Source organism: Channa argus, chromosome 19, assembly GCF_033026475.1.
Source record: "Channa argus isolate prfri chromosome 19, Channa argus male v1.0, whole genome shotgun sequence".
In the NCBI taxonomy this organism is placed as follows: Eukaryota; Metazoa; Chordata; class Actinopteri; order Anabantiformes; family Channidae; genus Channa; species Channa argus.
Genome location: NC_090215.1, coordinates 11,768,346 through 11,792,430, shown reverse-complemented (window position 1 = coordinate 11,792,430; position 24,085 = coordinate 11,768,346). Strand labels below are relative to the sequence as shown.

The following is a 24,085-nucleotide window of genomic DNA, read 5'->3' as shown; positions in this document are numbered from 1 at the left end:
AAGCAATTTAGCTTTAGTCTTTTTATGGGATCTGTTTACTCAACCAAAATGTAGACAATTAGTGATACAATTTTGAAAGGATAAGGACATTAAGGAAAAAAAAAATCCTTTCTGCTTTGACTTAGTATGTTCTGCTATTATTGAAATTAACAGTGTGAATAACAAACATTTGGCAACAACAGGTTTTATTATTCAAATTGTAACTGCAACAGGCATGTATAAAAAGGTCAATACAGCAAAGCCTTTACAAAATCTGGCTCGACACTTAAGTCTTCCCAAAATGGCTGTTGCAACAAATTGTAAACAATTTTATCAACAGTCTTACAGCACTTACAGCAAAATACAAATCAGCTAAAGTAAGAAAAGCACCTGTTATCGTTCAAAATGTTTAAACACAAACACAATTTGTGCCACTATACAGAATCAAAGTAGACAAACCAAACAAGGAAATGGAATGTTCAAAGTCACTCGACTTTTGTTTCCGTACAAAAAGAAAAAAAAAAAGGAAAAACAAAAAGGACAGCTGGAGTTGTTCCTCACAACAAAAAAAGCAAAAGGTATTGGACAGTGCATTCAAAGACAAGCACACCATGCACTTGATGAGAACAGGAGTAGGTTTGGTCACTTAGCATAGTTTGTGCATAGTTATAAGGCATCAATTGAGCAGTCCTTTAGGTTGCATGTGGCTATGAGAGACATTCTGCATAGAGGGAGAGTCCCCTTCAGTAGATTCTAGCCAGAATAAAAGACAACTTTGCCTCACCCCTAGTCACCTCCTCCCCCTCTTCATAAGAAACTGACAAAACCCTGAGCGAGTCGTGTTGAGTTCCAGGTGAGATGCATGTGCAGTGAGTAACTGATCTCCAGTCTGGGAGGGAAGCTACTCTGAGTTCAACCAACACTGGAAGAATCAGAAAGATCAGAAAAGGGCTAATTTCTATAATACCTTTACATGGTGTCTTGAAGATGTCAAAGAGATGAAGCTGCACATCCAACACCATCATTATTTGGGAGTGCATGAACACATTTTAGCACAGGTGGAGTTACTTATGGCATCTGGTGTGTTTGATAAGGTTCTGCTCATGGCTTCAACAGTGGGATGATAGTTCAAACAATGGTTCTTCACATCTGTGCTTTGAAGGCAAACCGTGTAGCTGACATGATTCACTTCAGTTCAAGGGAAAGAGACAACAAGGAGATGTGTAAACAGTCTTCATAGAGGCAGCAAAAGGACTGGGCTTGTCACATTTTTTGTTGTTACATAAGGAAGAATCATCAATACAAATGCAACACGGCATTACTATAAAGTCTTAGGAGGGTCTCAGAGCGGAATACTCCAGTTGTCTCAGTCAATTCAGTTCAGATCATTCTTAAAATCTTTGTTATCAAATGGCACTTCAAAATACCAGAAAAATGTCATTTTCAGTTCTCATACTGCTTTCTCCTTAAAGTTCACAAAAGTGGTGTGTTCAGTCAGTAATGCCAAAACTACAGTGGACAAATAAATAAAGCAAATAAAAGAAAATACAGCAGTAGCCAAATGAGGTATCTATGTATTGCTCTATGCCAAAAAAAAAAATGTAAAATTTAAATAAATTAAATAAAATCAGTGGTTAATCAAGATGGGAGGCAAAAATTAAAAAATAAACAAGATGTTCAGATCAGACAGGGCAGCAGCAGAGCTGCAGACTGTTGGATGCCCTGCCTGCCCCCAGTGGGGTGAGGCCCTGAGGCCGGGGTCATGAGTCAGGAGGTTGAGGTGAAAGGGCACATTAGTAGTGTCAGGATTCTCTGCTTCCCTGAGGTGTTTCTTTGGAGCTGGCTCCTCCTGCGGATGTAGCGCTGGCTCCATCTCCTTGAGGCGCAACGTCTTCTGGGTCATTGCCAGCTGTGCCAGGTTCTGTCTCCTCTGATACAGAGGTTTGTTCCTGCTGTAGTCCGCCCCAGCTGGCCTTGTTGAGGCCCATGTGGCCCAGCATGGCCTGAGACAGACGTGTGTCAGAGAAACGAGCCCACTCTGCAAACAGGGGTTCTGCCACATACGTCATAAAGCCTGAAGGGGGAGAAGAGGAAGAGAAAGACTGAGGAATAAATATTAAATACAACATGTTCTGTAAGTGAAAGGTGAATGCACCAATAATGCATCACAGCTACTTACCTATTTGAATGTTGCCAACTGTGTTCGTCTCTCTGTCACAAAGGGGACTGACTTCAAGTCTGTACTTCTTCTCAATGTCTCCTACACAAGCAAATTAAATTGCACATGTACAATTAATATATGGAATGGAGGAGGTACGTAATTGGGACAAGTTAAAAGAGCAAAATTCAAGTTAACCTTGCTGGAAGAACTCCTCTGTGACTTTCTCACTCCACTGTTTGCTCAGCTCCCACGGTCTGCAGGGGTTACAGATGTCTGCACATTTCAGAGCCATCTGCACAGGTTGGCAATAAAAAAATAAAATAAGAGCCCAAAGTTTTGCTAAAGATGGAGAACTAGTGTCTGGATAGCAAAGAAGGTAACTGACCTGCAGGATGAAGTGTCGGTGGCTGGCATTGCTCAAGCACAGGTTTTCCTGGTCCAGGTGCATTCGAAACCTGCTCAGGTAATCATTCTGTCTGCTTATGTCCGTGGCCAGGATCAAGGAGCCCAACTCCCTCTCCATGTTAAGGCTAAGGGGTCATGAAGTACAGGTACTCAACAGTTGCTTAGCGTTTTTTCCCCTTCACCTTTTAACTTTGTGTTGTAGAGTTTATAATAAAAGCAGTTTTAAAATGGAAACGCTGATTCGTGACACTCACTCAATAACTCATGTTTTTAGAAAAGACAGTTTACTAACAATCAGAAACTGAAACCTGTCATTTACAACAAGTATTTAGCTTTGCTGTGGAAGAACAAAATGTAGTCAGGTGCATTTTGTTTTCTTTATTTTTTCATAAGAAGAGTCTAATAAAGTTGAAGAGGATTTTTCAGGAAAAACAAGAAATGTCATTATGAATTAGAGATTATAGGTTGATTGCAATTTTAAAGTTTTCTTAGTGCACATAAAAGGGACAGACTAACCTGTCCTCAGCAGGCAAGTGGGAAAACAACCCAGTCTCTCTGAGGAGGCCCACTGCTGACTTCCAGTGGTGATTTTCCAGAACTGAGGTATTCTGTGAGTTAGGAAAAATGAGAAATTGTGCACATACTTATGAATTTTAATGTAAATGTACGTTTTGGCAGGCTAAAGAGTGCCAGCTAGGTGGTTTTACCCTATAGAGTGTAGCTAGATAGTGGTCAGTCTTGATGAGGAAAGGCTGGTTGACGCCAGGATGGTCCAGATCATGAGTGGCAGCTGCTAGCAGTCCCAGCAGAATGTCATAGGAGGTCAGAGACTTTGCAAGCTGCACTCACAAAAGGACAGTGGCACAAAAATAACAATCACTAATTAATCAAATGCAAGTACTCCTACACGGAGGCACTGTTAACAGGGATTGACATGAACACATGCCCCACCAACGTTTAAGTCTCAAAAGCCATCTGAAACCAATGCAATGTGATACTATAACTACTATGAGCACTACCTGCACACGGCATTTGCTCACTGCTACCTTGTGAAGAGGATCCTGTAAACAACTGTCACATATTGAAATTATATACAGACACTCTGTATTGTGATTTGCCTACTGCTGAAGCATAAGGTTTTGCATAACAGAAGACTGCTGGCTAACATTCGAGTTATACTTAAGCTGGATTCATGCTTCTGTGTTCCACACTTATGAAAAGATATGTGCATTACATTCGAAGACGTTAGCATATGCGTTTCTATTATAGTTGCACTGCAGATGAGCGTGCCCACAACGGAGCACTGTCACCATTAGCAAACCACTATTTAGTGAAGAAGGAGAATTAAAGCGGAAAGTTAAGTTACTCCAGCGTAAACAAATTACTACACTAAATTGTTGAATAAAGAAAACAAGTGCAAAACGGGCAAGTTGTGTTTATATACTCGAACCTCGTCTGCTACTCTAGCTGGTGCATCTTTCTGTTTCTTCTTTTTTTTTTGTTATCATTTCCTTTTTGTTTCAATCCTGTGTCAAGACTTCATGATGTTAACCAAGCTCAGTAATGTTAATCTCTCCACAATGTTTATTGAGATTAGGGCATTTGCTTAGCTTCTGTGACCTGCGGTTACCCATAATTTCCATCTCTGCAGAGGTCCGCATAGACATTTATGTGCATCCACAGAGAAGCATAATGCCGTGTTTAAAATGTCACAAGCCAAAAATGCCAAAATGTCATTTGCATATTTTACCATAGGTTCCTGCAAGTAGCAATACATGGCCTGTGTGACATCAGCAGCATGGACAGCATTGTGATAGGGGTTGTCACTGTGGTAGTCCTCCTGAACCATGACCAGGAATCTCCAGAGTTTGACCATGTCCAGCTGGAAGAGCTCCACCAAGCCATACTGGTTCAGCAGGTGAAATGTCAGGGTGATCAAGCTGTTTCCTGGACAAGACCACAGAAGAAGGCGCAATTCTGCCTTATACTTGCACAATTTTGAATCACAAAATACAGTCTCTTGGTTATTGTCATTTTCATGCTTTCTAGGTTTCGAGAGAAATAAATTCAGGCTTTTTTCCTTTTGCCAAGTCATGTGCAGTGATTCAGTAACAGTTTGTTTTCATTTAGTACATCCTCTGTTTTCGTCATCCAACAGATGGCACTATTGCCAACACATACAATCTAAAACCTGAGTGAGAATTGATTCCCCAGTTAGTGCTGCATTGTTTTGTTTTGTTTTAATCAAAAGCCATTCAGATTATAAAGTATTTACCTACCATTTGTCAACCTATCAAAAAGGAAAATATCAAAATTCCAGTTCCCAACTTTTTCCAGCATGCACTACAAGAGAAGTAGAAAGAGAAGCACAGAATTAGCGATCAGGGAATCATATTGTTTTCCATATGTCTTTTTCCTAAAGTGGTATCATTATAAAAAGCTTAGATTTCATACTCTGGCCTGTCCAGTGTAGTCCTCATCGAGGATGTGGAGAGGGATCTGCTGGGGGACTCCTCGCAGCAGACGGGATGAGTGCAGGTACCTCTGGAAGCTGAGCAGTCTGTGGATCCTCCTTTCAGGAGCAGAACTGGCTGATGTGGACCCAAAGCCTATTCGTGCTGTATACACAGACACACACACATTCAAACACAAATATTTTATGAAAAAGTGTGATGTGTAAAAAAAAAAAGACAGTAGTTAAATTTGTACTTTTACAATTATTTCAATAGCTCATTAGGCTCAGGGAGTCATTTAGTTCACGCAAACTCTGTGGCGATCTGACACCACCACAGTGATATACAAACAGTCGCTGCTGACACAGCCACCCACTCATAAGCCTGTCGTCTGGGATCACACAGCAGACATGCTTTGTCAGTGGTCTCTTACACATGCACTCACACTCACACACAAAAGCACTATGTCTGAATAAACCATGGCTGCAATTCGGAAACATGTCAGCAAGAGGTAGGATTAGTTTTAGGTCATGATGTCAACACACACACACACACACACACACACACACACACAGGTCTTCTCGAACTATTTCAGTGAGTGTAAAAGTGGGTATATTATTATACACCTATTTACAAAGCTTTGACAAAAAGCCTCTTTCACTGTTTACACGAAGACACACCTTGGTCTTTATCCTCATGTGAAATAGTGTAGAAAATCAGTGAACAAGGACCAGCCAATCTTGCTGGAGAGGAATAAACTGTGTGTAGCACTACAGTTTGGTGAGTCAATGCACACAGCTGTGATTCATACTCACTGTGGAGAGTTCGGAAGTCGATGCACAGGTATGGATGGGAGCTTCTTCGTTCTGGTTCAAACCCAACCTGACTTCTGACTCTCACATCTCCTAGAAGAAATCAGCACTTATTTCCTCAAGATTCATTTTGCCTGAAAATAAAAGTGTCTGAAAGTGCTAGATAAAGTAGTATTTACAGTTTTTACATACAAGAATTTATCATGGTTAAGTGCCACAAATCTGGTCTTTACCAAAAGACAATGAACAAAGCAGTATAATGCAAGTCTATTTGAAATCACCAATAGTTGAAACACTTCCCCTCTTAAAGCCTGTTTAAGTGGCCTTAGCCTGACAATTCATTTTTTACATCAGAGAATATTTATATTATTCATCCGTCTAAAAAGCTTAAAATGACTCTGGTAATATTGTAAGATAGATGGTAAATGTATTACTCTCCTAAGATTGACCTCAGTGAACTGATTTTCCAGTTTTACTAATGTTATTTCTATATATAAACTGTTTGTGCTAAATTTGCTTTTGTGTTTGTTACCAGTCTATAAAGCTGATAGGTTTGCAAATGTGTTTAGTATGAAGCAGTTTAGTATAAAACTCTTACTGCAGTGCTATGTGAATAAATCTTTGCGTGCTTACATTAACCAGCTTATTATAATTTGAGGAACTAAACATTATGAAGTCATTCAAGTCAGACGTTTAGTTGAATTCAGTAATGTTATATATCTTATGGGTTTTTAAAAAAATCTTCAGGGGAAGTGTGGGCTTTGATCTTAAAATGACAAAGTGTCAATTATGTAGTTAATATGGTAGTGGATTTGTGTATGTTGTAACTTGGAGTGTGGGTAGCTACCACAATCATATTTCATAATTGGAAAATAATATATCTTTACTCCAAGCTTTAAATGTGAAACAGGACTTCTACTCTCTCGTGTCTCAGTGTGGTAAAACCCACTCTTTTGATACAACAAACTAAAGAACAGCAAGGATGTAATTTTGTAAATACTATTTGACCCCAGTGTGGTGTATACTGTTCATGTGTGGGCACATTCCCACACAAGCACACACACTCCCTCATCCCAGAAGAGAACATTCGGTGGACAGACAACTCAATTGAACAGCTGAGCATGTGATGCCATGTCAGGACAGTCTGCTCTACCATTAGTACTCAGAACCACTGAAAGTGATCCATAGTACATCTATGACACTGTTAGTAGTCAGACAGAGGAACAGGGACAGGCCAGATAGGCCAGCCTGCTTATGGACTGCAGTCAGGAGCAGTGAGAGCATAGTGAGATGACAAGATGGCGGTTAAGACACCGATGCAGTAAAATGCCATTGTTGCTTTTCAGGCAACACTATGTACAGAAGAATACTGATGCTAGGTGCTAAACAGTAAAATAATATGTTTCCTGGATGGCACTTTGACTGTGCATTAGAATTAAATTCAAAGCAGTCACACGTGTGCTTTCCCAATCAGAATGTTACTTACTGGCAAACAGCTGTTTGAATACTACACAAGCTCAAAATACCAAAAACTAGGAATTACAAATCAAGCCATAATAATGTTCAACAATGTTTTCAAAAGATGTTTGTAATGTTGCTGGTATGAATGTACAGAAGAGAATGAATCCACATCAGTGGAATTTCACATGCACAACAAAAGTATAACCAAAAACATTATAGTTCAAGCAGTGAGTGTTTGCCCACATCTATACAAAGTACATCTGTCACATCTGCAGACACATGTGTTGGGTTCAGCACTTGTGTGTGTGCTTTTGTGATTAGTGTGTTTTTAGAGTCACAGGGTCCATGTTCCCCCTGTGGTGCATTAGTGCTGGCACTCTGGGGTAGATGTAGGTCATGTCATTATAACTGATGTGGCGAAAGCTCTGAGTCCTGCTATTTGAAAGCACATCAGTATTAACTTGGCAGACTGACCCCAGGCCCAGGCAAACACTAGTCTGCATTAGCCTGCCTCTCATCACACTCAATTTAATATAAAATCTAAAAGGACAGATGCTTTATGCCAGTGACGTATGAGACTGCAATCATACTTAGCCAAGAAAAGTGATTAAAAGGCTAAAGCTCCTTCAGTCAGCTCAATAAATTACTGTTACTGTGACTAGAAACGTGACAGCAGTCAACTCATGGGAACGGGAGAGAAGCAAAGTATAGCAATATTATGTTAAAACCACAACAAACAGGGTGATGTCCAAATTTACCGTTAGGTTTAATGCACACTTTTTACTCACTACACTTCACAGTGGCAGCCAACATCTAAGAATGAGACTGACAGGATGACACCATGAGTAATTCTCCTTTCTTGCTGGTTGCTTTCAGTCAAAAGCATCAGATCCATGAATTCGGTGGCAAAAGTTGCACGTGATGACATATTTGTGCATGTTAAACAGCTGTCGAAGGTAAACCCAGTCTCTACCTACAGGAACCCTATTGATTAGCAAACTGAGACTGGTCTTCCTACATAGATGCATCAGACTCCATTTGCACTGTAGAACTACAAGCTCTGCATCTTCCTAACCATTTTCTAAACTGCTTATTCTGTTTAGGGTCACTTAGGGAAGTACTGGGCAAGTAGACACACACAGACATATGTACATAAAGACAAATACACACACTGCAACTGAACCTTTAGTCTGTTTAGGGTTCCAGTGAAATCCTGTACAAATCTGATAAAACTTTAAAAACACTCAATACTACAAACATCTAGCCTATTGTGACAGAAAGATTACCAAAGGCCAGGGACTGAGTAGAGTCTGGATGCACTCTAGTGGATTCCCATCTCTTCCTAATCTCTGCATCACCCTTTTAAATTCTGATATATTAAATTCCCATCTCTTTTTTTAAGCCCCTGTATATTAAGAAATGGACCTACAGATGTCTGGAAAGTGTGTGCATGTTTACCTATTGAATATGTATACTTGGATGCATGCAGTGATGGGGAAATACTTACCTAGCATACGAATGTACAGTGCTGTCTGATCAGAGCTGTCGTAGGAGATGGCCCCTCGTCTCTGAGCAAACAAAAAGAAATATCAACAGCTGTCCTAAGTTTTATGAAAATATAATTACGTATTTACAACATTACTGGAATGTAAACAGTTCCATCGTGGTTGTTCATGCCCAAAACTAATGCTGATAATATAACAAACCCATATTGTTTATAAAAAATAAAACAATTTTAAAAAATGACACACACCCTCAAAAAACATACACAGACCTTCCTACAAAGCGGAGAGTGGTGTAATGAGTTTTAATCTGCTGTGTGTGTTTATGTAAACTCTTACACTGATAGACATGTTCCAGCTCCATATCATGGAGCTGATACAGCCCTGATATGGTGCTATCAGTCATGTGAGACCCACACGTGTTATGTGGACACACATACACACACTCAGCAATTCCCAGAAGTACAAATTATGCTGGGTCCCTTCGAAGTGAATTTGCTCCCACCCAATAATATTTGATATGTTTCCTTCTCTTAATAAGTATGGCTCAAAATACAATTCAAAAATTAAAAGTAGAGTAAAAGTATAGAATATAGTGTATTGAATTTCTTATCTTCCCCAATCTAAAGTCGATAAATAAACTGTGATTTCATCTTTTTCTGATGAACATTAGTAAAACTGATAGATGTTTTATTATAAGCAATAACACAGCAGGTCAATAAATTTATGTAAATAAATTGGTTTTTAAAAAAGTATTAATTGAAATAGTTTGATATCATCTTAATCTTAAGCCAACACTTCTGGGAGCATCACACAAAGCCTTTTTTCTAAAAAACAAAAATATTTGCAGGAAATGTTTATTAATCCAGAATGATTAGTAACTATCTACAAACTGTTTACTCAAAAAATGCTTTTATATGAATATAGTTCATTTATTTTTTCTTGCTACATTTTCATTGCTACACAGAAAACACCAAAATATAAAGAAGTGGCTGAAGTGTCTTTTTACTTCATTTGTAAGTTCCTTTAGATAGAAGAGTCTGCAAAATGACCAAATGTAAATGTAAGATGGCCAGCTTGTGGAACAGTCAAAAAGAACATAAAAAAATATAAAGCAGTGTTTCCAGTGGTGCATTAACCATTTCAGACATATGATTTACAAACAAGGCTCATGAGGACTGACAAAAATCAAAAAAAAGAAAATTTTAAAAAATTCTTTCAATTTCTAGACCCCTGGTACCACTTACCTCCTGTGAAATAAAAACACTGATATCTGGTTTGAATAATAGTGCTTCTGTTAACCTCACAAAAGGGAACAAGTTGAAAACATATGGTTAAAACCCCCCGCAAATAATTTGATATGTTGTATGTTAACTACTTGTGTGCTACATCATCCAGAGCAACAGCAATCTTCACAAATTCACAGCTGCAGCAGCAGTCAAACGCACGATGGTAGTTGTACAAAGTATGACTATGGTAACTGCATATTTGCTCTATCAGCTGCTCTGGACTGAGGTGCTGGCTAACTCCTTGTACTACACACATCCAACTCTCCAATTTTTATTTTGGCTATCCTCCTCTAGAGTTACACTACTGGGACTGCATGACTGCCCGATTGGGTCATTGGCTGACTCACCACCAGACAGTTGAAATGGCTGTCTACGTACAGAGACCTTTCAAAATAGGCTAATTTTTGCTCCACTGATAGCGTGCTGATTTGCTAGGTAATAGGGATTGTCCTGATAGCACTTTTTTTATGCAGACTTAGTACAAGTACTTAGATTTGAGTATACAAAGTACTTACTGAGTACTAAACTGTTTTGCTTCTAGCATGAGTTGCTGGACAGTTAAATTCTCATGAATCCACTAGACAGTTAAGCAAATCCGAAACTTTTGCTGAAAGAACAAAAAAGATAATAAAAAGGATGAACAAAGCACAGATTTGACGTGACAGTCTGGATGGAGAGATGATGACATCTGGCCACACTCACAGTCAATCATCCTGCAGGAGAACCCTGACTATTCGCAGAAAACCAAAACGTTGTGAAGTAATTTCTCAGCATACTTTAATGTGAATTTCCCATTGGGAGGAACAAAGTAAGTATGTATGTATCCCTCTCTCTGTATATCACTCTACCCACCTACTTTTTAAAACTTAAAAAGTATTTTGGCGAAGCTAAAAATAATGAATAAACTGGTAAAAACGCGATTGCGTCAGTGTAATGAACCATCAATTTAGAGACTAAATTGGAGCACAGTGATGCAGATACTATATCTATCAACATGCCTGAGACTATTTAATGAGAGAGTCATCTGGTCACACCACAAACACAAACACATGCAACACACAAATGTACGTGCTTGTATACTCATTACTTCATGTCCTTTGCATTACTGTGAATCTCCTTCACACACACATACAAACCTGACACTGTCTGTCCTCTAAGCTCATGACAGCCAGCAATCCAAAGCTAATATTTTACTGGCTAGCAAACAGCTTGACTCAGGGTGGGTAATTTGCAAAGCTGTATTTTAGTGTCAACAGGCCTCTATGTTTACACACAGCACTGCTCTTTAGTGTGAGCATTATAGATTATCTGTATGTATGCATGGATGGACTGTGGGTGTCTGCCTCGTGTGTTTAAGGGTTTTGATGTCTGCTGTATCATGCATGGGCAATGTATAGTGCTGTCTCTAGCCTTGGGAAAGGAAGAGTGACCAGCTACACTTTACCGAATTAACCTTTTGTCCAGCGCTGCAACACAAACAAATACAGTACATGTACACATGCCCCTGCACACCCAAACCCACACACACACACACACACACTTATACAGGACCAGGCACCAGTTGGCACTTAAGTGGAAACTGGCATGTGCTCCCGTGCAAGCTGGTAAGAAGGAGGCGGCAGGGCTAACACTTTGTCAATGTCACATTCACACTGTGAACAGGGGGGAAAGTCACATTTTACCCTTGAAATGGCCAGCCCACAACGCACACCCTTTACTGGTAATACCAACACACCCATATGGTCTTGTCATGGGTGATTGCTTATCACAGATTTCGATCGAATAAAACATTAGGAATGTTCTCCAGCGGTGAAAAGTCTGCTCTGATTTATTTTTCAACTGTGTCAAATCAACATGCGTACAATGATCCGATGTGGCGACCCTGAACTCAAGGGATAAGCCGAAAGGATAAAAAAAACAAAAATGGGGATCAGTGAGTCGATCTCGTTCACTACTGGCATACAGCTTGATGTCATCCATGTAGAGGAGGTGGCTGATGGTCGCTCCATTCTGTAGTCAATATCTGTAACCATTCTTGGTGATTAACTGGCTGAGGGGTTGGTATATGCCGCACTGGATGTTAACATGTGGGGCTTGAATTTGGCCTCCAGGGTTGTTTTCCCACTTCCCCATTGAGTTCTCAATGAAAGCTCTTAGAGACCTGTTGATCTTGGATAGTTTCAAGCATTGCAGAGGCAGGTTTTTGGGTGGTAGTTGGATGGGACTGCTCCCTTTTGGGGGTCCTTCAGGATCAGGACTGTGAAGCCTTTAGTTAACCATTCAGGGTGGGTTCTATCCACTAGTAAGTTGTCATTTGTGCTGCCAGGTGCTCATAGAGTGAGTATTTAACCTCTAGACATGGATCATGTCAGGGTCTGGTGCTGTCCAACTCTTCATTCTTGAAACCCTCACTTACATGTCTGTTATTGTGATTGTTACTGGATCTTGTTTAAGAAGGTTTCTGTGGTCTGCTCTCAAGTCCACCAGCCACTGGGCATTGCTGTTATGCGAGGCCTTCTTCTCATTTGCTTTTCCATTATTCTTCAGTCTGCGGGCTTAGTTGGTCTTCTTTCATGTTATTACTCTGCCACTGGGAGTACACCTTGAATGGCTCAGTGGAGATGATCCTGTTTATTCTCTTGGTCTCAACTTCTCTGGTGTACCACTTCAGTCAGGTAGCCAGGGCTGTGATCCTTTGCTTTGCAGTCTCCAAGGACTCAGGTATAGACAGTTTGTTGTACTTCTTAGGTAGGTTTTACCTCTTCATCATCATGCCTTGATCTTAGATTCCAATCTCTGTTTCCATGGAGGATACTGTTCCTTATGGCTTATGTTGATATTATAGTCAAGCATCTAAAGGATCACCAATGCCGTGGCGTATATCAGCTTGTTGGTCTCAGTGATGTTCTTAGTTGGGATTTTTCATAGTGCTGCGTTCACATCCTCTAGTACACTTTCAGAAGGCAGTTCACTTATTCTTAGTAACCGGCCACTGAGGTTCCAGGTGTTCATCATAGCCACTATTTTCAATCTGAAGTCAGCTGCTCTTGCATCAAGCTTGTCTGTTGTTATTGGGGCTTGGAACACCATCTCTGATTGTGGGGGTGATGGTACAGTATCTCCCCCCTGACCTGTTGTCCTGGCTCCCTTTGTCGTAGCATTTATGTCGTCCTTTCAATCTCAAGTTGTGATAGCAGGTATTTCTAGCAGATATTAGGACACTGATATACTATTTGTTTAAGTTAGTCTAGATGTTAGGTTTTAAAGTATCAATAAATCCCACATCCTCTGCATGTAACCCCTCTCACTAGAGTTACTTGTATAGTCGCAGTCAAATAGCTCCCTATTCTCATCTCTTGTCTATGAATGTCTTGTTGTTGTTCCAGTAGCTTCTGATCAGGTTTCCCTGGTTCCCAAACTCCTATCGCTGACTTGTTGGCCTGGGCTACATCCACCTCTTTGGAACCCTCATTAGCGACGAGGTAGGCAGGTAGCATTAAGAGCCTTGCCAAGGGCCCACACTGGATATTGACCACGCCCTAACCAGGAATTGAACCCACCACCTAATGACTACGCCCTAACTGGGGGTATAAAAAAAAAGAAAAAAAAGATGTCATTTACTACAGAAAGCACCTATTTGATTAAAGAAAACATGTTTTTAACATATTTTGCCCTTAACTGAACACCTATAGATGCAGTTAGTTGGTGTTTGCTCACAGCAGAGAACAAGCCAAACCCTGTTTTGTTTGGAGTTTACTACTAGCACAACAGTCTGCTCATTGTGCTCCCTGCAAGTCTACGTAAGCTCATTTACATTTGGCTGTGTTTCTTATCGCAGCTTAGTTTCTGCCTGGGGGCACACTACTGAGGTCAGGAGGACACATAAGGTCTAAACTTCTGACTGTGTGAGTAACCCCAGGGCTCAATGCATGAGTTTTTCACCTCCCACTGTTAAATAAATGCTGACAACTTTGCAAAAAGTTTCAAAGATGTGGACTTAAGTGATACGGTTATTTTTAGGCTACAAAAAGGTGTGTAAAATATCTGCTTGTATGTCCATTAATAGCCATTTTTATAGTTATGGTTAGGTTTCCTCAAAGCAAACAAATTGCATGTGCATGTATAAACCAAAAGCTTTTGACTGGGTTGCAAACTCAAATTCAAATATAGCTCAGTGGCTCATTCACACATACTCTTTTCTTATCATAGCATGGTGATTGCGCTTATACAGCAGTGTATTGTCCTATGAATGGTGTTCAGCAGTCTGGTGCAGCATTCTTGTACTTCCTTGTTTCGAACCTGCCTTTATTTAATTTTAGTTTTAAAATTAGGTTTTTGCTGTAGAGAGGCCTGTTTCACAGTAAGTCGGTTGGAGACAAGCAAATGAGGAAGCCAGCAGTATTCCTATAAACTGACATATCAGAAACAAAGCAGTGTTCACACGCACACCACACACACAAACTTAAATTCCCGAGATAAAAGCAGCTGGACTCAGCATGGTTTCATAAAATGAAAGCTTCCTTCTGAGATATGACCTCTTGCAGTGCTGTGCTGTATGGGGCGGCACATTCCTGTAACTGAGTGCTAAACACGAACAGGTTTGTAGTGAGTATGTGTTTCTGCAGTAGCCACTGCGTACTCAAAAGACCTAAATTGATTCTACCTGTTGTCAGTAAATAACTTTTACAACACTGCCCACTCTGACACTCCAGCTGCAATGCGTTTTAGTGAGAGGGCTGCTGGATGCAGAGAGGATTGGTCAATTCAGCCCAATGCAGCTAAAGCAATGGAGTGCATTAGCCCAAAGCTTTAGGACTCAGGCAGACTCGCCGTTTACCAATGCAAATATGTAGACAGTAGCATCACTGATGTCACTGTTGGCATACTTTCTTGTGAACTTTGTTCAAGGCTTCAACAGTTAGCTACAGGAGGGTACACTTTTAGGTAATCATCTCTGATGACCATAAATCTAAACAGAAGCCATGGCAACACTTTAAGAGATAATGTTGAGATTACAGCAAAGAAAATTAATGGAAGGTATGTAGATCCAGGTAGTTGTGGACGAGCTCCACAAGCCCCCCCTCCCAAAGGCCTTGGTCAGTGACAGGCACTCACTCATTTACTGTGTGTACATACACTTAACAAGATTACTCAGAGAAATCATATCTCTCAGGTAATGGGGGAAAGAATTTAAAATGCACATAACAAACCTGGTTACTGGAAATGTTTATATGCATGCTGCTGACAAGTTATCTGATTTCTCCCTGATTTCTGCCTTTGACTGATGTCTGTTTGACCTGTTGCTTTGTGTTGGTGTTTCTGTAGAATCGGGGAAAAAAAAGGAGAGAGTAGCACAACTGATAAATAGTAAAAACTGTTTGATAAACACCTTATTTAGTTTTGTACTTGCTACATTGTGTTTGTTTAATTTTCAGTCGGACATTGGGTCGACTTGGATTTACAAACGAAGAGGCATCCCTCTGTTAAGGAGCACTCTTTTTGTTTAGAGTTTTAATGTGATGCTTGTACTGTCGGGAGCCTTTTGTTTATGCACATGTGCTGTTGTAGAAAGCTGATTAGACACCTAATTATGCATATACATGGCAGAAAATCAGCATTCATTGGGAAATTCAGTTTTCCTAATCCCCTACCCCAATTATTGAAATCAGGTTTTAACAATAACAGTTAACCAATCAGCTTTCCCTAGAAAGCTGACTATAACCTGGTTACTTAAGTGCATGTAAATGCATTGTTGGTTTGCCACTGGGAATACCCTACAAATTACAGCAGATTAACAGGAACCCAGCTACCAGACGAGGGAACAATCAGCTTTTTACAAAAATCCTATGATTAAGTTCAGCTACAGATGGACAAGAGCCACTCAGAAGCATCCTGATTCATGTGCAAATTAAAGCAGAGAGTCAGTGTATTATCCCAGGTGAAGGAATTTCAGACAAGACCGTAAGCTGACTGCTGCAATTGCGCAGCTTCTCAATTATTTACAATGTGTTGTTAACACGTTACAAAATTTAACTCACCATTACAGTAAAGAGTACGACAAATCACTAACACCATAGGCGTGTCTGTCAGTGGCAGATAGGTCAGTCAACAAACACCCTGTCAAAGCAGAGCATGTAAATAAACATGATCGACTCAACACACCCACAGAACTACAAATTTGCGACAGCTCACCTACTACAAACTATTTTTTTCTGTGTATTATTCTGTATGCATCGTTAGCTCGCAATGAAAGGCCAGTGTTATAACAAAAGAACGGAGCAACTTGCTCATTGCACTGTAATACAGCTGCAACCAGTGTTCCTTATTTAAACAGGCAGGTAAAGTGTCAGAAAATTATTTGCGCTCTCTTTATACAGAGGGCCTTGTATAAATGTGGTTTTAACTGTGCTCTATAAAACAAGGGGTGGGGAAGGATTCTCATATGTTACCCTGCAAAGGAATGTCACCAACTTCAAACATCATCCCCAGGCTCTATTTGCTTCTCTGGGCCTACTTAATCCTCCTCCACCTCAGAAGTTCTAGCTTTCTGAACGAAGCAAAAAAAAAAACCACACATCTCCAACAAATCTGTCTTTGGACCGCAATCCTGCATAAGATCAATTCATGTTTCTGTAGGGATACAGTAAATATAATACATGATTACCATGAACAGTTGGTTCTTGATTTTGTGTCAGCATGTTTATGTGTGGGCCGACATTTTCATAGCAGACTGCATTTGTCACTACAGCACTTAAAAACAAAGTGAGTATGTTAAAATAATGATAGAATGTAAGGTTGGACTACTATTTATATACCAAATAATAAACCGCCTTATTCACCAAAATGCATGCTTTTTTTGCTTTTTCACATGCCTTTGAAAAAAATAAAGTAACATTTGGCTGTGCAAGGGTTAACTTTTGCGTAAAAGGTTGTGAAACACCAGGCTCAGAGTCTGAACGGCTCCTTCAGCATTCTTACCACATCCTGAAAAGACGTCAATCTGATGGCACTGCACAGAAAACATTATCAGTAGTTAAAATCAACAAAGTAGCTCCCTTCAGAAAGAAGCATTCCCTTATCATGCTCTGCACAGCAACATCCATAGAGTTGATGAAACAAGAAACGCCATCTCACACACACTTATGCAGAGTCCTATCACCATCTTCCATGCCTAAAAATCTAAAGTAAGAGGGAGTTGATTTAGGTTTGGCTTTGGTGGCTAACATTTTCTTGATTAATCTCTGTTCCTGTGATATGAACTGAACTGACAACAGATCAGTGTTTCCAGTCTAAGCTCCTTTCCTACCTTTATAAAATCGACCACCCTGTGTCTGCTTAGAATGCATCAATATCCACATCTGTTTATTGATCACTGTATCACTGCTAGAGCTCTTTTTTTAAAGTTACACAGCATAGTCTGAACCGTGTGACTGTGTTACAAGCACCAAAATATGACAGCCCACCGAATCTGAGATGTGTGCAAACAAGCCAAGGTACCTTATGTATTCTTTGTATTTCAGACCACATTAGTTTTTGCTATTTCATTACCTCATCTTGTACTCCTATCCCTTTAATTATGAAACAAACTCATATACAATGTTATGGAGCAGAATGCTTCACTACATACAAACAAAAGTCAAATCATCTTCCACCTCATTTGCAGGAATTAACCAACAGGCAGCTAACATACATTGTAATAAAAACAAAAGAGGCGTCGCGTTGGATAAACAATCCTATTTACATAATTCCATTGCTGTTTAACGCCTCTCCAATAGAATATTTACACCCAATCATAAGCATTCCACAACCACAGAGTGACATATTCTACTGAGACTCTGTTGTCTTCAACCCTACTCTTTTGTCCCCTGTTTACAAGAGGAAATGTCTTTATCTGTAAGGGGAGGAGAGAGAAGGGGGGGGGGGGGGGGGGTAAAGGAGAATGAGAAAGAAAGAGGGAGCTTGTGCGTGAGCGGAACAAGATAGCCAGAGAAAGAAAAGAGTCTCTGGCCATCTGTGAGTCTGGCAGCATGCCAAACCACTGCCCACAGAGCCCAAGCACATGCCTAACTGCCTCTTTCTGCAATGGTAGTCCAGCCCTGCTTCCACAAACAACAGGCCTGTGGAACCACACACAAAAACACAGCGGCCACCAAGGACAAAGGCACCCTTATGGTCATAAATAGCGCCCAAAAACACAATATTTGTACAAGTGTAATTGCTCTATGATAAAGGCTCAGTGGCAATGCCAAATGCAGGCATGCATGTTCACCAAATTCTGCCAATATTAAAAAGGAGGCAAATAGACGATGTCAATAGATTTTTGTGCTGAAATACAGAATCTCTCACTGTCTCACGACAAAGAATTAAAGTGTTTGTAAACCCTGTATGAATTAAGAATATCTCTATAAAAATAAAATGCAGAGTTTTAATTACTGGACTCACTGGATCTTTTTAATTACTGAACACTATAAAAGACTACCTTGTTATAAATTACCCAAAGTTTCACTACAAAGAAGCACAATAACTGAACATCTCCCACTAGCTGGTTGAAAACTCTGGGCCATACAAGTCAACTGGTGAACAAGACCAAGAAGCACAATACCTTTACAACATGAAGAAAATGAACCATCTAGCATTATCCTGGGACAGACTTCTTTTCAAGGTATGGGACCCCTTCATGTATCACTTGTTTGGACTGCAGTGTGACAAGCAAGCAACCACCACACCATAACACAATTCCAGGCCCTTGGATTAATTTTCTTTTCAACTAATGCCCTGGATGATGGTGATCACAAAGTGGTAGAATAATGAATGCAAGTATGTAGTAAATGGATGGACATGAACCTTAACTGATGGACAGAGACACTATCTATCTTACTCATCCAACATGTTATCACATCCGTTAAAAACACCCAGTAGGGTTGAGCAACACTGAATGAGTTGCTGATAGCCAAGGTTATGCATTAGTCTTTTGAGGGAGCTGCCCGTGACAAGTTCAAAGCGGACACACATGGCTGGTTATGTGGAGCACGATCCTGCACAAAGCACTAATGGGCAGCCCATTGAAGAGGATGCTCACACACTCAAACATAGTGACTTCATGCTTACAGTAGTTAATTTGTTGGCAGATGCCATGCAATGCTGTGGGAGTATTGGCTCGCGAGTAACTAGTGGGTTATGACCCAAAGACATGTTTATACATTGCACTCTCGTGCGAAACTACTGCAGCAAAAGGAAATGTAACAGTATTGGGAATGAGTTCACTGTCTCAAGACTTGATGTGCCACTTTTCTCTGAGCTGACATTTGATTTTGCATGTGTTACACTTAGTTAAGCAAGTGTACTGGACAACAGCTTAACTGATGATTTATCATCTGACACACAAGCTCATACACCACAATGACTTCGTTTTTAGCTAATGCATTGCAGATGTACTGTAGTACTATGTCAGTTTTTCTGTATACCCGAGAGTCAAATAAAAGACTGCTTTAGTGGCTTACCTTTTCTGTTACCGCAGAGCAAAAATAAAGAAAGGCTTTCTGTGGCCTCACTTTTCAAGGGTTCAAAACACTGAGAAAGCAGGAAGTTCAAGCATGACTCAATGATTTCTTTGTCAAATTATCAAAGGGATGTTAATCCCTTACTTCTAAATGTAGCACATCCTTACAGTTGAGTGCAAAGTTTGCATCCATATACTTTATAATGGCAAAACTAGTAAAACAAAGAATTATTTTTTTCCCAGCAAGTTTAATGAACATTCAAGTGTCCCGTCATTATCAGAAGTTTAAAAAAAAAAAAAAAAAGAGTCAATGATAAATCCCTTGATAAATCCTCCAGGTAATTAACCTTTTAATGTAAAATCAGGTATCTGGTTGGACACACTTTTTGCATGATGAGTGGCACCAAGTGTGTTAAATTGGGCCTGCACTTTAAAACTGCTAGTGGGTAGGTCTCCAGGGTAACAGTGGAATCAGAAAGCAGCTTTCAGAAGACCTGAAAATAAAAACTGGTCAACTTTCATAAAGCTTGAGAGATAATCCATCTCTCAAGCTTTTGTTATACCAGCACTAGGTGTAGACTCCAATCCAAAAACATGGACACACTAAGACTCTTCTTAGAAGTTGTTCACCAAGAAAAGTAACTGAAAGAAGTACAAGGAAAATTGTTGGAGAGCTATGTAAGAATCCAAAACAAACTGCTGGTGTTTGAAGGTGCCATGAAGACAGGAACACCATTCCCACAGCCAATCATGTTGGAAGCTCTCTGATGTTTTGGGGGTGTATGTCTTCATCAGAGCTCTACACAGAGTGAAAATAAGAATGAATGCAGGCCAACATCAGAAGATGTTAAAGCAAAGGCTCCTACCATCAGTGAAAAAGATGAAATCAAAGACAGTGGTTCCTTCAACAAGACAATGACCCAAAGCACAAAGAAAAGTCAACTAGGAATAAGTTTAAAAAGAATAAGGTATATGTTTTGCCATAAGGTGAATGTTTTTCAGGTCTGCAGACTGAAATATCAATTGAAAACCTGTGAATACATTTAAAGAAGGCTGTACATGGCAGTCAACGAAGCAATTTGGTAGACTTGGATCAATTATATCATAAAGAAAGGGACACCTGAAAAGATGCAAACAGTGTCCAGAAGCTACTCAGAGACTGGAGGAGTTAACAGATGCAAAGGGAGGACATACAAAGTGTGACAATTTCATACAGGGGAATGCAAACTTTTGCAATTATATAATTTTCACCATTTTACCATTTCTTATAAGTTCCTTGCCCATGTTTATTACTTCTGATGATTAAAAACATTTTACTTGCTGAATGTGCATTACATACGATGTTGATTAAGAAAACAACAACTATGTTTGCCATTTCAAAGTAAGGGGATGCAAAGTTTTGCACTGAAGTGCAGGCATCACGCTGTCAGTGCTGGTTGTAGTGTAAGCCTAGTGGGCCTTTATCTGTGGGCAACATAAACAAATGCAAAGTGGTTTTGAGAGATGGCTAGCTGGTGTGTGTTTTAGGTCTAGAGATAAGCGTTAAGAAAATGTTTTGTGCGTCTCTGCATGTAACTGTTCACTTGGTGTATTAGGGCCTATGTATCCAACAACCACCTGCAAGAGTCCTGTGCAATAATCATAATTTGTTAAAAGGATGATGGTTTTGGAGCCGCTGCAATCCCTAGTCCCAAATTTTCTGTTACTAAACTATAAGAATTAGGTTTGAGAAAAGATGTTTAGAATTTTTTTTTTTTACCTGTGACAGCTGTCTTGGGTCTGGAGCCCCAAAGAGCGAAGAGCTGGAGCTGAAACTAATGGCTCCCCTCCGGCTAAGGACATGCTTGGGAACCGGCCTGTCTAGAGGCAAAACCGGCAGCTGATAACATACTTCCATTGAATAGTCGGGGCTGGATCCGGATCAAAAATATAAAAAAGCAAATATTTAATGATAATCACAACAAATGCAATGCGAAAAGAAATCACTGGTGAAATTACAAAATTTCCCAGAGCCGAAAAATCTTTCAATTTCGTGGAAACGATCCGCTATCGAGCTGCAAAGTATATCTGTTCATTATGAGCGATTCAAAACTTGTCCAGATCGCCTTCATTGATGCTGCGTCTCGTCTACCTCCACCGTTTTACCTCCTTCGGTGTCATTGTGAAGGAAATTTTTCATGCTGCCGTTGCATTTGCTCCTTTCCTTCTCATTTTAGTCAAATCCGGGCCCACAGACGATGAGACCTTCTTGCCATTTTCTGGGTCTTTGTGAAAACGCTTCCTCATTTTCAAAGCAGAAAAAAACGTCCGCTCATTTGCGTTTCGTTGCGTTTACAGATCCGCATATCACATATCCTGAAATGAAAACAAAGGCACAACCACTTCCAAAAAATGTCATCAACATATCATATTGTATGCAACACCGGCGGATGAAGTGAGGCAGCGCCAGGGTAGACCTTGGCAGCCTTGACCGGAAGGTTTTCGCTCATTCACACTTAAACCGGCGGTGAAATATAGTCAAAATATAGATCCTCTCCGTCTTTTTTCAGAAGCTGCATGATGAAGGAGCAGTTGTCTAATTCACCACTGACCGTAAAGCACAAAGTGTCTTGCTCAAAGAGGGGAACCCCGACGTTCTTCTCACTCACTGCGATTCCGGTGGCTTTAAAGGAAACGTAATGGAACGTTACGCAAACGTATCACCCAAAAACGACAAATGAGCAACCTAAAGTGTGTTTATTTCCCTACACCTACCTATCTACCGTACTAAACATTAGCCTACAATATGATTTTAAAGCAGTCACCACCTGCCAGAGATGGTGCTGTTGGAGCAAGTAAATTACGCCCCCTGTTCTGGCTGCACCAATGGTGTCTAAGTAGCTGATGTAACGCAAACGCTCATTGGAGAGCGTCACTTAGAAAGTATGAAACGACTTTTGGGATTTGCTATGAGACCAGGGCGATCCCAACACCTATATGAGCAGTCGTTTTCAGACGGTGTAGACTTTATAAAGGGTATTCCTCCACAACGGGGCTTGCCCTGCATCATTGCCTGTGATTACCTTCCTCTCATGAGTCATACTATAAAAGATTTCTATCGCCTAAATGAAAACAAGTCAAACAGAAGTTTAGTAAAATACAATACACACTGTTATTTGTTTTAGCATTTTATGTGTGCATTTACAGAGATGTATGCAGAGACAAGGAAAGGCTTTTATGTTTTCTGCTCATGTCACCTGGAATAACTTATAATAAAAGGACATCGAATATCACTGACTGCATTTAAGGCCACTGTAAACTCTATGGCGATAGTCTTCTTTGCTGTCTGTGTACATTCATAGCAAATTTGACTTCCTAAAACTGACTCTTAGTCTTTGGCCCATGTAAACTTTGATACACATGTTTTGATAAGTATAGTTGTGTGTTTCCTGTTTGTCTTGTTCATCACTTACTGTAATGACACTTTTTGTGCCAGGCTGCCTTAGGATTAAAAGTTCTAAACCTTAATAGTGTCTTTAAATGGGTAATCATAGTAAAACATTTGAAATACATTGCAACTATTTAACCTTTCCTAACCGAGTCATTTGTTTTTCTCTGTGATTTGAATTTCCCATGCTTCATTAAAGCAAAATCGCAACACAACAAAGTGAATAGATGTGTTGCATTTAATTTTTCCAGTCTGTTCTGTTCTGTACAAGGTCTGTGTTGCGCAATGCTGAACAGCACAGACCTCAAAAAATGAAATGAATAAGTACCAATACAAGATTAAACATTTTAACCATCATCACTGGATAGTTCCACTGATCGTACCACTTAGTACTGCTTAGCATTCAAACTTGAAACTGTCAAAATATTGGTATGGGTTTATGTAACTGATGGTGACTGATGATGTAAAGTGATTAACAGATGACTCTGAAGTTGATTATAAGGCATAACAAATGAACAATCGAAAAAAGATGACTAAATGCACTTGAGCAATATTTACAGCATGACACATCAAAAAGCAGATTTGAGTCAAAGATGACACCAAAAGTTGCGGTCTGCTGACCTTGGGTATGGGAATTTAATTTTATAATCAGTTTGAACTCTCTCTTTGAACCTTTGAACTTCTGGATTAGCTGACACACCCACATCATGGTGTCTAAAATACATGTTTAAAAGAGCATCACTTGGTCCTGTTACAATGGGAGAGTGGTCCACATAAAGTTGAGTGTCACCAACATATGTATTATGGAAAGAGACATTGTGTCACGTGATGTTAACACTAAGTGGGGACATTTTGATTAGTTACTGATTGTTAGGGAACCTTCATATGAAGGGTTGAGGTGGAATTTATTATTGGTTGGCACAAATAACTATCTGCAAAGAAGATGAGCAAATAACCATTTGAACAAAAAAACATTCCAGACAGTACAATATTCTCACTCAGCCCAAAAGATGTGGTGATTAAATGTATCTAAAGTAGCAGTCAGGTCAAGTAGCACAAACACCAATCTAGATTTATCTGGGTATCATCAAATACCT

At 39.9% G+C, this 24,085-nt stretch overlaps 1 protein-coding gene across 4 annotated transcripts; it reads right to left on the bottom strand.

The window, feature by feature from the left end:
- Positions 1–168: 168 nt before the first annotated feature.
- On the bottom strand, positions 169–22,378 carry pde7a (phosphodiesterase 7A). Of its 4 annotated transcripts, none has more exons than XM_067485813.1 (12): positions 21,321–22,378; positions 8,779–8,839; positions 5,814–5,903; positions 5,000–5,163; positions 4,825–4,888; positions 4,296–4,492; positions 3,253–3,384; positions 3,062–3,153; positions 2,526–2,670; positions 2,336–2,432; positions 2,159–2,239; positions 169–2,053 (listed from the first exon to the last, which is right to left on the bottom strand). In XM_067485813.1, exons 1-12 carry the CDS (start codon positions 21,456–21,458, stop codon positions 1,782–1,784), a joined length of 1,533 nt encoding a protein of 510 aa, XP_067341914.1. In that variant the 5' UTR covers positions 21,459–22,378; the 3' UTR covers positions 169–1,781. The 4 variants fall into 4 exon arrangements, with proteins under 4 accessions (XP_067341914.1, XP_067341915.1, XP_067341916.1 ...); XM_067485814.1 differs by having other exon boundaries at positions 5,814–5,900; XM_067485815.1 differs by lacking the exon at positions 21,321–22,378 and adding an exon at positions 15,273–15,314.
- Positions 22,379–24,085: the final 1,707 nt, after the last annotated feature.